This window comes from Haemaphysalis longicornis, unplaced genomic scaffold (assembly GCF_048455015.1).
Source record: "Haemaphysalis longicornis isolate Haplotype H1 unplaced genomic scaffold, Haemaphysalis longicornis Haplotype H1 scaffold_12, whole genome shotgun sequence".
In the NCBI taxonomy this organism is placed as follows: domain Eukaryota; kingdom Metazoa; phylum Arthropoda; class Arachnida; order Ixodida; family Ixodidae; genus Haemaphysalis; species Haemaphysalis longicornis.
Window position 1 is genome coordinate 47567829 of NW_027526225.1, and position 14682 is coordinate 47582510.

The 14682-nt window shown below is 46.5% G+C and overlaps 1 protein-coding gene across 1 annotated transcript in view; it reads left to right on the plus strand.

Annotated features, from left to right (window-relative positions):
• LOC144161946 (putative defense protein 3) overlaps positions 1-14220 on the plus strand; it is a 35387-nt gene extending 21167 nt beyond the window's left edge. The window contains exons 2-5 of the mRNA XM_077692502.1: positions 8661-8910; positions 11488-11621; positions 13918-14009; positions 14102-14220. Of these exons, the coding sequence (XP_077548628.1) occupies positions 8703-8910; positions 11488-11621; positions 13918-14009; positions 14102-14171 (504 nt within the window). The 5' untranslated portion in view covers positions 8661-8702 and the 3' untranslated portion in view covers positions 14172-14220. The remainder of the gene's footprint in view (positions 1-8660; positions 8911-11487; positions 11622-13917; positions 14010-14101) is intronic.
• The last annotated feature ends 462 nt before the right edge of the window (positions 14221-14682 follow it).

Sequence of the window (14682 nt, forward strand, 5' to 3'; positions counted from 1 at the left end):
TTGGATACCTCACTAAGATCGATTATAGCCACAAAAGATGTTTTTTAACAAAAAGTAGCACGAAATATTGAAAAACTGTCAACTTCCGCGCTACAGTGGCGCAATATGTGCAGGAATAATGCGTTATAGGGTAGCGATAAAAACATAGTTGTCAGTGTGTCAACTACACTTCAGCATTCAAGTGGTACTATGAAAAAAAAGGAGCTTGAGGCCTACCACAAAGCGGGTGGTCGTTTGTGGCGGCAACTTTGGTCGGCGGTGTCAATACAACGAACGAGATTCTGTGAAGTCATAGAGGAACCGTTTGAAAGGGGGGGGTCTCGCCACTGCTTTATTAATTTTCTCTGATATCTCAATACTTTTTATTTTCCAAAAAAATTCGTGTCATTGTTACCAGGACAAATCAGTTTGCTTAATCAAACAAACCTGCATTTTGTCTTCACGGCCTATTTAAAGCGAATGAAAGGTGAATTTGTTATTTTTGTTATTAAACATCAACTTTTTGGACGAAAGCATGGTTGAGAGCGCTCCAGAAGTCTAATTATATTGGAAAAGCACCGAAAGTGTCCAATTAGTGCATTCGATTCTACCATACACAAAACAAACTGTTTATTGCTGACGCAAAGTACCCCAGCACGTTTGGTGCGACGGCATGTAGGCACATTTAACTGCGCTAGAACTTTTCAGTTCGTAAGTGATTTCGGCCAGCGAAAAAAAAATGATGGCCGCCACCTCCATCGTGGTTCCTGCAATCAAATGACATTTCCCCTTGAGCACGGCGAAACGACGTGCAGAAGGCGACGGCGTAGAGAAAGGGAGCTCGTCCTAATCGAAAAGCAGAACGTCAACAAGAACAACGCGCTTCGCTCCTACTCGAGAGACAACCCGCCAGTTCCGGAACCACGTGACCTCAATTTTCACTTCTTTATCCTTCAGCACGCTACCTGGCGGAGTGTGGAGGAGGGGAGAGTATGCCGAGTAGTCCGGCTTGATCGCTAGAGAACATGTTCGGTCTCTCTCTCTTTATCGAGAAGAAAGTGCGGCGCAGCACGCGACCCGGAGGCACGCCGTTGTTTCTCCGATGCAGCGGCGTTATGTAAACGACCCGCTCACCGCCTGAGGTGAGGCCTCTCGGCGGCGGTGAATGCCGGTGACCTAGCACGCCTTGCACGCAGTTCCCCCTGCCTGAGAAAAAGGAAGCGTAACAGTGGCACGTGTTCCACTTGAAATTAGGGTTGCGGGGCCAGGTAAGTACTGTTGACGTGCTGGGTTTAGGTCGGCAAGTGAATAGAGCATTTCTGTTTGATGTGTTTTTGTTTACAATGGGTGCACAAAAAATTTGTTCTTCGCTTTGTTCTACAACCTTTCCCTTAATAAACAACTTATGAACGAATGAATGAATGAATGAATGAATGAATGAATGAATGAATGAATGAATGAATGAATGAATGAATGAATGAATACTTGCTCCGCGGCGGTTGAAGGTGAATTACATCTTTCGATAAATTTGAATCCCATTCGAGATCTCTTTTTTTTGGGGTGAGGTGGGGAGAAAGTAACCATTTTGTAGTTTTTTATCAAAGGCCTCATCATTGGCAGACCTATTCTGAAGGATAACAAACCCAGTTGAATATTATTATTGATTACCGAGGTGTTTGGTGCGCACGTAGGGTTAAAGCCGGATACAACTAAACTGTACACTAGCAACAATACTGAAATAATAGGCTCAAGCGATAATATCTTCGCGATTATCTATTGGCGCTGAGCGCGACCACGGGCGGCGCTGCAAAGCGCGCCTTATTCTCTCTTTCTCTCTCCGTGACGTCGTCTCAGGGATTTTGGCATTTGTCGTCTGCTTCACTCGGACTCGCTCTCCCTGCTGTTTCTTTGCTCTCGGTTGACTTTTGATGCTTGTCCGCACCATATTTTGCGTATGCGCAACTTTTTATCACAACAAAAGGCTTAAAATCGCATACACTAGGTCAAGGCGTGATTTAAAGTATAGTTTTTGATACCGCTCCGGAAGAAACATTCCCGGCGTCGCCCTATTCCTGCGAAGCTGGTCCTGTGCGGAGCGCGAAGAGTCGGAGTTAGGCGTCAGCTTCTGTATTGAGCAATCTTTGTAAAAAAAGGAACAGCCAGCTGGTAATAACTGAAAACAGCTAAATGCAATACCGAAACAAATTCCATCCCTTCGGGGCTCTCGGCTTCAGCAGAAGGCATTTAATCGTAGATGAAGTAAAAACGTTTTCGCATCCTTTCGGAAAGCTGCAAAGTATTGTATCACATCACTTATGTTGTCACTGCATGAAAGTGTGCCGACATGCATTATGGGCCGCAAAAATGGTAGATTGAGTTCCAAATAACCTATTGTGTGTATAGGCGCGTGCTGGCTTTATACCAGGCTTCTAATCAGTATGGAGGCTTATTGAGCAAAACTACTCACGTCTACGGTAAAAATACAGTAGTACTATGTTTGTTCAGGCCTGGAGAGATATTTCGGTACATTTACCACAGCCATACCTTCGCAAAAGTTCAAATATGCGATAAAAAACTGCACTCAAGAGGAGGAGGATGAGAAGGAGGAAAAGAAAACTTTTTGAACGGTAAAATCGAGCTGGTTAGTGGGTAGGCTCGCCCGTCCACGACAAGAGAGTAAGAGTAATTTTCTTTAATTCATGGAACGTCATCCTGAGTAGGCCAGGATTTCTTCTTTACGCTTGAGGGGGTTGGAAGACAATAAAGAGCTGCTTGGACATATTCATCGGTTTCGATTCGTGTCATACGAAAAACCGGCACATATACTTCGTTAGCGGGTGTATCAAACCTTCAACGCCATAATCATGTCCTACCTGTCCGGGTTGAGATTCAGTTCGTTACGATAACGATGGTAACGTCGGTTGAGATTCAGTTCGTTACGATAACGATGGTAACGTCAGAAATTCGGGGCACTAAAGCCGCTTTTAAGTACTCTGGACTGCGTTGTCTACGCTGTTTCGCAGTGGCGTAGCACAAACCTTCTCATTGCATTTGCATGTGAATAAAAACGCACGTTGCGGATATGCACCTTCTTGTACGCAGCCATAACGAAAGCAAATTTCCGAAAAAGGTACTGTATGCCTCACAGCCTGAGCAAAATATCCACACGAACTTTGTGAGCGTCCCAAACATACCCAAACCTCATAATTAGACATTTGTGACTGTGCAAAAATATTAATGCGTTGTGTACAGACAAAACACTCATCTGATACAAGTTAACAATTACAAAAGAAATAAAAAAACACCAGTTTTATTTCCTGCTGTGTGATGTGCGTGTAGGGACACGCTGCTTGCTGCGTAGCATGCCTGTTGAGTCTCCATAAGACCACCTCTAAAATACTTTAGGGTAGCTTATGCATTTTGAATGCTCATCAGAGGGCTCTGAGCCTTGAACCTCGCGAATAAGCTATAAAGGGCGGGGTTACACATGATCATCTGATAAATTCTCTAAAGAAAGTTGGTATCTATGTCCCCGTGTATTGCGAACTTGTGCGGGATACAGTTTGAGATTATTCAGAGGTGTCATAATCTGGCAAAGTAACTAAATTACTTGTAATACGCTTTTTAATGCCCTAAAGCATCAGAACAGGCGATTTCTAGCTCAGGCACTGCTGCCTCTCACAAGCAGATGACAGCTGTGCGAGTTCGTAAGCCGACATCAGAGCCAGGGGGCGCCACTCAAACATCTCACCGCCAATTAACTGACAATGCCAGTTGCGCCGAGCGGTGATTTGGGTATATATTTAGAGGGTATAGTTGATAAATCACGGCTTTTTTAAATGCAGAGCATTTCTTTAACTCACGATGTCACCCGGCGTTGTCGGCGTGCCTCGGCGTCCGCAACAGCCGTTCCAGGTGCGCCCTCTCCCCCACTCCTCCTCTCCCACATCACGCTACCCTCCTCGCTCTCAACAACAGGTCCGCACCCCTCCCCCTACACTATATAAAAAAATAATACTTACCGGCGCCTGGTTTCGATCCCACGACCCTGCGGGCGGAACGCAAGGTACATGGTGCTCTACCCACTGCGCCACAAAGCCGACACAGAATGGAAGGCTACGAACGCGCCTTATATCCTTGACTCATTCAAACTACGTCAAGAAGCTGCTGATACAACGCATTCACTACCTGTGGGCAGAACGCGAGGTACATGGTGCTCTTCCCACTGCGCCACAAAACCGACACAAAATGAAAGGCTACGAACGCGCCTTATATCCTTGACTCATTCAAACTACGTCTAGAAGCTGCTGACACAACGCATTCACTACCACCAACTCCCCAAACACTAAACGTTAACGCAATACACCCACCCCCTATGCGACGCATTTACTCGAGTCCCCCTCGCGGGGAGATGGTCCCTTTTTTTCATTATGTCTCAGGACACTTGCTGCCAACGTATGTTAAGGTCTACCCGACTACTTATGTTGAATTACTTAAGCTTACACGCTTCCCTTTGCCGCGAGTCTCAGCCTTAATCTAGTAACTCTTCTGGGTATAAACACTCTCGTAAAGGTACCTAGAAGCATCTTTATTGTCTCTGTACGTTTCAGACCAGAAATATTGAAACTTTCTAATAGTTCGCTCTAAAGCTGGAACTACAAAGTAGAAATATCCCTAAGGACACCACCAATGCAATTGCCGCCGTAAAACAGTCGCCTCAATGCAAGACTATCCCACTGCTATAGTATTGCTTCCAGTATCCCTTTATTTTTCGCAGCCAGCTCCCGCTGCGGAACGTTTGCGGGTAATAGTAGGCTCTGAAGGGTCCATAAACAGCTCTAAAACTTAGCTTCTATCGAAAATCAAAACGTTTCCTCGCGAGAATAGCATGCGTGTGACTTTTAACGTGAGATGAGTTAAGCCCTCTGCCTATTGAGGAAAAATGGAACTGTGGCAACTTACCAGACGCTTTGCCGCACTTTGCTTCAAACGTTATAAGCACTGGTGCCTGGCTGATGCCTGCCAAACCAACCGAATATTGAAATGGTTTTGTGGGCTTGCACCGGGAACTCCCATTGTGTGGAGCCCAAAATAAATCCGAATCACAATTTAAGTGAGCCTATTTAACTGAGTGGTTGTTAAACTACGAATTGCTTTCGGATAACATTCACTTTCTTTGTAAGCCGGCCCACAGAAGCCGATTTGGTTACAACGTGTTAGCATATCGCTCTTAAGGCTGTGGTGCTCCGCGAGAACCTTTCATCATGAAAAAAAAAATGGCCGCGAATCTGCTCCTTTCGTTGCAAATGTTGACGAAAGACGAAATAGACTGCAGCGCCATTGCCGAGTAAATGCCTCCCTTCTCTTTCCCGCTCACCTCTCATGCTGTTCCTTTACCGTCTCCTTCCTCGCAAGATAACAGACTAGAGGTTTGCTCAAGTCAATTTAAACTTACCTTGTTCCACTGCTCCAAGTCGGGTGCCTCGATGACAGCGCTGCCGCACGGCGGAGACGCATGTGAATCGATGCACCCTACTAAAACGTTTATAGAACCACGTTGCCCTACTCCACGAGCGTTCCAAGCGGAACGTGGAACGTGTCTAGTGGAACCTTTAGTTGCTGTTGCCGTTTGATTTTATTAATTGCCGCCAGGTAGCCCGGGCCACCACAGGCGACGGTTTTCTGCAGTTGACGTTATATTTCATTTGTATCACAAAAACCAAGCATCTATGAAATTTTTAATAGAGAAACATCGCAAATGTCACTCATCTATTGATTTTATGTATTATATTTGCGTAATGTCTGGTTCTTGTTCAACAATGTTGACAGGTATGAACATTGACACCGGACTTCGACGTTTAGATTCGGCTGTGGGTATATATGGCTATTACGCAGATGTTGTTTCACTTTGGCAGGGTGGCTGAATAGAGTCACAGACACACAGACAGACAGACAGACAGACACAGACAGACAGACACACAGACAGTTAGACCGAAATTTCTGCGTTTGAGTAGCCCAAGAAAGACTATCGTCTTTGAAAGAAATGCCACTGGCGCATAAAATATAGCACACGACCGTACTTGCCCGATTTTCGTTCCATAAAATGCTAACTATATGTAGTGCAAAGCGGAAAGCGTGAGGAAAACAAGACCAAAACTGTAGGAAGGGCAGTCATACTTCGTACAATACTGTGACCACAACTTGGAGCCGGATTTTATCCGACGAACTTTTCAAGCGAACTTCTGAGCCTATCACGTGAGAAGTATACCATGTACCGGTGCACACTCAACCGATCCTACGCTGAGAGCAACACCCACTTTCAGAAGGAAAAAGAAGCAAATGTGTACGCAATAGAAAAAGCAATGTCCAATCTCAGTCAACCAACCCTCCCCAAGGTATATACGCAGATAGCAAAAGAGCCAGCCGAATTATAACATCGGGATGCACCCTTAAATCTCGGCTCATCTCTTTGGATAAATCGAAAGCACTGTGAAGATACATTGGATTCCGGATCACGCTGGCGCACTTGGTGATAAAGGAGCTAATGAACTCGGGTGAAATGCGCATTGCCGGGTTTCCAGCAACGGCGGTGAATATTGCAGTGAAACGGAATAGATCCCACGACAGCTTCACCTAAAAGACTGCAGGAAAGCCAGACAGCAGTAACCGCAAGGTCCGCAACCGAACCCACAGCTAGATATGCCCCAACCGACTACGTTCAGACAAGCGCAAGCCGCTATGCTACACACACTGGCTAGATTACACTTCATGCAAGGGTCAGAGTATTCCAGGACTGGTACCGCAGAAAGACACACAATCCGAGTTACCGCTCCTGCAAATCCATCGCCAATCAGCAACACATATCATGGGAGATCCCCCTTCACGCACAAATTATGCAGCACTACACCGAAGACCATAGAAGAGCAACAGGATCTGGAGGACTTCATCGAGAAGGCCTCAGGGCACTCAGACTCCATGTAGCTCTTCGACAGCGTCATGCCCCTTCGTTTTGATGAACATAAGACGTAATCTCACTCTCTCACTCTCTCTCTATCACTTTCTCACTCTCTCACTCTCTCACTCTCTCACTCACTGCTGTAGTCTGTGGTACGTCTAAACGCACGGCGGAAAAGCCAACTTTTTCTGACGATAATGATTGTGGGTGAAGGGAAGAAAAATTACAACACTTCCCGTGGTCGGAATTGCACCTGCGTGCCTCCCGTTATGATGCAGACGTCTTTCCAATTGCGCCATCCCGGCACTGTCGGATCAGTTTGGATTTGCAGAGGGGTGCAGGTGTGCATGGACACGCAAAATTAGGCAGCCAAATTCAAGGGGTTGTTGTCACAGCCACGCGGAAATAAGTATTGCGTCGTCGCTATTTCAAAAACCGGTGTTCGCTTTACTGAGTCATGGACTGGTACCGCAGTTGGGCGCGTCTTTTACACGTCCATTTTTGTTTTGTTTGGAAATTGCATTACTGCGTATTCAAGGAACGGAAACCTGCGAAACAGGACGCAAAACACGAGGAGAGACGAGACAACGCAACGCTGGATTAGCAACTGAAATTTAATTGCTTTTATTAACTTTCAGTTGCTAGTCCAGTGTTGTGTTTTCTCGTCTCCCCTCGTGTTTTGCGTCCTGTTTCGCAGGTTTCCGTTCCTTTGATATGTACCAACTGACCCAGCAAGCCGCACTACTGCGTATTCAATTTATCTACTCACAATTAAGTAACTTTACTTGCTCTAATCTTTCCGCATGTCTCCGTTCATTGACCCATCATCCCGCACCCGCTTTACTTAATCGGAACAGTAACAAAGCGTTACCGCTAAGCCAACTATTGCCAGGTTTCTTAACCGTTTCCGGGTCACCGTAAAACCCGCTGTGACTTTCAGCACCATCTCACTAGGGCACGCTTTGCTAACGCGTGGCCGTGACGCCCGATCAAGGCAAGAGAGGGGGGCAGACATCGCAGAGACAGGCCGTCCAAACCACCCGGATAGATGACCGCGATGCATGCGTGATGGGGACCCACCCGTTGAGCGCAGCGGGGAGGTGCGGTGTGCAGAAGAAAATACTGCGCGTTCGAATTCGTCGATCTCCGATGAGGCGATCGGGTCATGGACCCACGAAGCGAGTACAGTCTCGTGTTCTGTCTACACCGCTACGCCGTGGCGTCATCATTCAGTTTTGCAGACGATTTGCATACGAATTCGCAGGTGGTTCCGTAAAGCTGGTGCAGTTGAAGTGTTTGTTATCATTCGTCTTTTAAAGAATCAGTCGTAGATCGGGATCATGGCTAGAAGTAAATGGAGGTTTCGATTGCACACGCTTACACTTGCCGTGAAAAGATGCTGACCTATAAGACGCCATGCTTGCCACTGCTAGCCCTCAATAAACGAGGGACAAAAATACAATATCGACCCTGTCTGAAAGGACAAAACCTTGCCCGCGTCTTGAGCCGAAGTTTGACTTCATGCAGAGACGGCGATGTATGCGTGGGAAATAATGAGGTTGCATCGTTTCTCCTTCGCATTTCCCTCAAAAACAGCTCTAACCCTCGTGGTTGCCGCATTCGTCAATTTACGGAGATATAATTATTTTTTGCGGAAATTTCGCAGCCAAAAACTGGCCCTGTGGGACAGTGGTTAAGATGTTTTGTCCCTTTTCTGTCATCGCAGGGCTGAGCCCAAACGCCTACCGCCACCCGTTCAAGCAAAACGATGAAGTCCTTCGTTGCTGTTGCCTCCTGTCTGGTGGCGATGACGTGTCTTCTACCCATGGTGTCCCGGGCCTACCCATCCGGCGCTCCAGCCAGCACCTGCAGTACGGAGCTCCCTAAGCACGCCGGGGCTGAACCCCAGACTACACAGTCTCCGTACGCCATTCAGGCCACGCCCAACAGCATTAACCAGGGCGGAAGTGTCACCGGTACGTACGAAATCTGCATTCCGGAAGGGTTTGCTGACGGGCCAGTTGGTACATTGTTACACTAAGAAAAACAGCGCAAACGACAGGACGAAGAAAGGGATGACAAAACCACAGGTGCTGACGAGGAACAGAGCGCTTTATTGCGGCAGAAAACATATGTAGAAAAGGGGAAACAACAAAAGGACCGATAAAAACCTAAGAGAGATATCACATAAGAAAAACAATGTCTCGTAAAAAGCATAATCCGCCACGTGCCGATACAGAGTCAAATGTTCAAGATAAGTACAGCATTTCTTTTTCTAGAAGTGAAACTGACGGCTCACTAATACAAGCACCCCCTTTCTTCTTGATTTTGAACGCCTCAAAGATTTCCCGCTCTCTTCGTCCAGGATACCGCGCGAGAATCGCGCAGTCATGGAAGAGTGGAGCGCAGCCGCAGGAAGCGCAATGCGAAATCTGCATACTTTTGCGCAGACATGGTACCAGAAAAGAACTTAATGTAGCGAAGGAATGGATGTCGTTCCTCATTCCAGGACCCCAAGTGACAACTTGGACCCGCTCAGTGGCTAAGGCGTTGTGCTGCAAAGCCGAAAGACGCGGGTTACATCCCATCCGCGATGGCTGCTTTTCTGGTGGAGGAGGCAAAAAGTGGAAACGCCCGTGTGTCGAGATTTTTGGGCACTCCGGCGGTTTCCTCTACTATGGCGTGCTTCATAGCTTAGCTGTAGCTTCGGCGTGTTAAACCCCAAAATCAATCAATCAATCAAGTTACGATTTGGCGCTGTCGGCCTGTCCGGGACTGGTCCGAAGACCAGCCCCGGGAGACTGGCCCGGGAGACGACTGGTCCGGGAGGCCAGTAGTTCCCGGACATCCGGGTCAACGGTGGTCGCTTGGTTCACCCACAACTCGGGGAGAGAAAGAGAGGAAGAACGGTTATGTGAAACGGTTGGGCCAGGGTCTTTTCACAGAGAAGCACACAAAAATACCTACACTGTGTTGTGAAAACGGCGCCGTCTTCCAAGTGCAACCTTTTAGAATGATGCCAAACCGACTGATTGATTGATTGATTGTAGGGTTTAACGCGCCGACCCAACGCAGGCGATGAGGCGCGCCGTAGCGGAGGGCTCCGGATTAATTTTGACCACCTGGGGATCTTTAACGTGCGCCGAAATCTCGTACACACGGGCGTTTTTGCTTTTAGCCTCCATCAGAAAAGCGGCCGCCGCGGCCGGGAATCGAACCCGCGACCTCGTGCTCATCAGCGCAACGCCTTAGCCACTGTGCCACCGCGGCGGGTGCCAAACCGACTAGCTCGACACCACGCGTTACTAAAAGGAATGAAAGAGCTGGGAGGGCTTGGTTGCCAGCGCACCTGATAATGCCATTGGTGCGTGTTTGAGCAAACAATTTCCATTCTTCGTCGTATTGGGTCGGATGTAGGTGTTAGTTAGCCAGGTAGGGTGAGAGATGGAACCCTGGCTCTAACGGAGAGTAATTGCTCTTTTTTAGTTGATTTGGATGTGGAGGTGGGAGGGTTTGTCTAAAGGCGAATGTTGTCCTTGGCGTCACATTAGAGCTGCCGAAGAGAAATTGTTCCTGTGACGTTGTCATGGAGCCTGCAGCGTGCAGCGGAGGAATGCCAACTCCTTCATTTAAGTTTGCAGACAAAAAGAAATTAGCAGTTAGAGATAGGCATCGTTTCGCAAATGTCTTGGGATTGATTCGGAAGCAGATTTTGTAACAATACCTTTATAAGTTGCGCTATACCTATAAATACAAACGAATTGGCTATATTTGTTGCTGGGTTTGCGAAACCGTGGTTGACTACTACTACAGCAGCAACAACAACAACAAAACTTCGGTACATTAGGTGAAATTGACATGCAGTTGGTTTTGGATTCAACGAAGGCACCGCGACCCGAAAAATATTTCATTAGATCGGAACTCCGTAGAATCGAGCAAGCATCATGCTAACGAGCACCTGCGAAGAGTGTTCGAGGTTGTTTGTAAATGCGGTGAATTTGTACGATAGGATACATACAGCAAATTATCTAGGTACGACTGCGTAGCACGATTCTAGACAATCGCACGTTCATTTTGACAGGCAATGAACTTCGCAACTTACTTTTGAACAGGCAATGAACTTTTCTCTGATTTCTTTTTTCTTTTCTCTGATTTCTTTTTGTGCTATTTCTCTATTACGATTGTGCTATTATGCTTAAATTTGTGAACAGATGTGTTATTATGTACGCTGTAAATAGGGTGGCTGAGGCCCCTGTCAGGCCACGTCGGCCTTTAGTCTCAGCGTCCCCTTGGTTTTGCCAAGAAATAAAAATCAAATACTCAAATACTCTTATGCAATACATGTGCAAATGTAAGCCCCCCCCCCCCCATGTAATATTCCGTCACTGGGGCCTTTAGGGCTATTGAAAATAAATAAATAAATAAATAAATAAATAAATAAATAAATAAATAAATAAATAAATAAATAAATAAATAAATAAATAAATAAATAAATAAATAAATAAATAAATAAATAAATAAATAAATAAATAACCGCTTCTTACTTGTTCCAGTTCAAGTCTACGGAAGCACTCCGTTCAAGGGGGTCATCCTTACGGCCCGCGACGTTTACACAAGCCAGCTGATTCAGGGCACTTTTACTCCCGATCACCAGACCAAGACGCTCGATTGCACCGGCGGCCGTGCGGTGAGTATACTGTTAACACAACATACTCTCATTCTAGGTTCGGCTATATAACCGGTAATTTAAAACTGGAATGCGGAAGGCTGCGTTCTTTTGGTGAAATGATGCATCGTCAAGGGATCTTTCGCAGTGTCTTCCAGAAAGCTCTGATGCCTTTACCCGTCGCTACAAGCACCTCATTGGCTTTACGAGTGACCCCGACTGTGAGACATGCCATGTACCAGAGACTATTTCGCATGTTCTCTGCCACTGTCCACGCTATGCGCATCCTCGAGAACAATTAGCGAGAACATTGGCCCGTTTGGACTGTCGTGTGGTGTCGGAGGAAGTGCTGCTGGGACCTTGGCCAGACGCGAAGCGTTCCCACAAGGCATTTAAAGCTGTGCTGACATTTCTGCGCAGCAGCGGCCTCTCAGAGATATTGTAGTTGAGGCCCGTCCGGCTTAACTTTAAAACATACACCGTATCGGTATAGGCATCTTCTATACATAGCCTTTATTTATTTCTCCGCCATCTTCATCTCTCTCGTCCTCTATCCACGCTCTTTCCTCCATTTTCCCTTCCCATACACAGAATAGCTGGCCAGATATACTACCGTCAGGCCGACCTTTCTGTGTTTTTTCATTTCAATAAAATTCCTCTCTCTTATATGACGCTCGAGGGCGCATGAAGATAACGAGTACCACTTCATGTGATAGTGAATCGAGTTTCGCTTTATAATGAACGTCGTAACGGGTAATTGGGACATACACGCTTCAATGTACCGCGGTTAGTGTCCATGTACATCATGCTTCACGGAGAGACGGCTGTCACACGTGTGTCGCGGGCAATGTTCGTAAGTAATACGCTTGACGGAGAGACGGATCTTCAGTTAGAAGCGCGTCGTTTGGCAACGTGTACAGACGTTTCATGCCCAAGCTAGCTTCTAAAGTTGCGTACGATGCACAGCTGATTTGACTAACCAGGGACTCGTGACTTGAGGTCTGGTCAAATGCAAAACACGCAACCAGGGACGCTCGCACAGCCAAAGGTGGACATGGCAGCGTTCGGTGCCTGGCGCCCAGCGGTCGCCGAACAATTTACTATCAATCTTTTTTTGTACATAATATAAATCTATGTGTGGACACCCGACTTCTCCTCCTTCGTCCCACAGCATAACGAGTTGGAAAAACCTTTTTATGTACCATGACTAGTAATTAGTAGAGCAGCGTTGAACGTTTTTTCTATTGTTTGTTCAAGGCATTAACGTGTAATTCTATGAACACCATGTGGTAATCTTTTGTGCGGAGAGCTAAGTTCTGTTATTTGTATGTTGTTTGTTTAAATGATGACAGAAAACAGACGTTGACGCCAGGTATGAGCGCCGGATAGTCTTTTTCATGTTATATGTAAGATTCCAAGAAGTCATCGCAAAGTTTACTGAGTTATACATAGTCTTACAGAGGATAATCCTCAGAGAGGAGGATTGTCTATTCTTTTATTTATGGATTGCTTTTCGTACACTAATCACGGTTGAATAATCATACCATCTTTTCCTGAAGTTATTGCAGAGTAAGAACACGGACTGCCTTTGTTGTGGGAAAGGCGTTTGGGGTGAATAAAAGGAGTGCGAAATCGAAAGGATAATTCACTGCATACATAGTAGTATAGAAATAGACAAAAACGGAAGGGATATTAGTGATCTGTCTAGAGGGGTCAAGCCCGCAGCAGGCGAAATATAAGCTAGTTGTGTAGACACCCCGATTTAGGTAAACGTTACCTTTTGCTTGGAAAGACGGAACAAACCAGTTATGCATAGCGACTGTCGATGCTCGGAATGCTCACTCGTTCCTCAGTGGCCTTATTATTTTTGACAAAGAAACGGTGAGTATATAAAGGGGGAAGTGATATAAACACCTTCAATATTGGCTAAATCTGAATTAACTCCAGGGGCGAAGCCACTTTGGGCAATCGGGCTGTCGGCGTCTCCTGTCGTCGTCGTCTGAAAGAGACAGAGAGAGAAATTGAATCTGAATCTGAAGCTTATACAGTTTATCGCTTGGATATGCATTATGAGTATATTTGTTAAACTAATACTAATACTAACCATTTTAAAGATCTGTAGAGTCATGATAAAAGTGTGTGCGCGTATGTTTGCGTCTTTCTTAGGTATGACCACGTCAACACTCGAGAGATAGAACGTCAGCACATAACTCTCACCAAAATTGGGTGTCACCTCCATGTCGTGTGCTTTTTTAAGAAGCTTCACTGGTCATCCACATTCACACAGTGGAACGACTGAGAATTTTTCTTGTTGCAGAACGCCATCACTCACAACAGTAGGGACGACAAGACGCAGGTCGTCGCCACCTGGACGGCTCCCCCAGGCTTCAAGGGACAGGTGTACTTCAGGTAAGATGTGGGAATTTGTCGTTGTTTTTAAAGTAATTAAAACTGGCGTCGTTTTGGGGCCTAAAATTCTCTTTCCCAATGAATCTTTGCAGTGGAACAGTGGTGCAGTCCGGTTACGTCTTCTGGAAGAGCATCACTTCCGACGCCGTCTTCGTCCAGTAAGAAACGCCAATAAAATTCTGTCTAAAGAGACATCGATGGTGCCATCACTGTGTCCTTTGAGGAAAGCCCCCCAGAACCGTGCTTCCTCTGAATTAAAATAAGGGTTTGATAAGACAAGTCAACAGTACTTTGTGTTTAATGCCGTTGCGATGGCCGGCTCCGCAATGGCTGACACGCCGGGCGGCAAAATATTGAAGATGTGCTGGCCAGCCCGTGGACGTGGGCTCTATAGCTATCCCGGCCATGGCGGGTTTTTTTATGATTGAGACTAAAAGTGGATACGAGCACCCGCGGGCCGAGGTTTCAGCACACGTTCAAGATCCCGAGGGGCCCGCACTCACTCACTCACTCACTCACTCACTCACTCACTCACTCACTCACTCACTCACTCACTCACTCACTCACTCACTCACTCACTCACTCACGCTCACGGGCAAGGGTCGTCACCGCGCTTTTCTTTGCGCCTTATTGCTGAGGCGTCTCGACTGTGCACTTCAGCCCCAACGTGTGG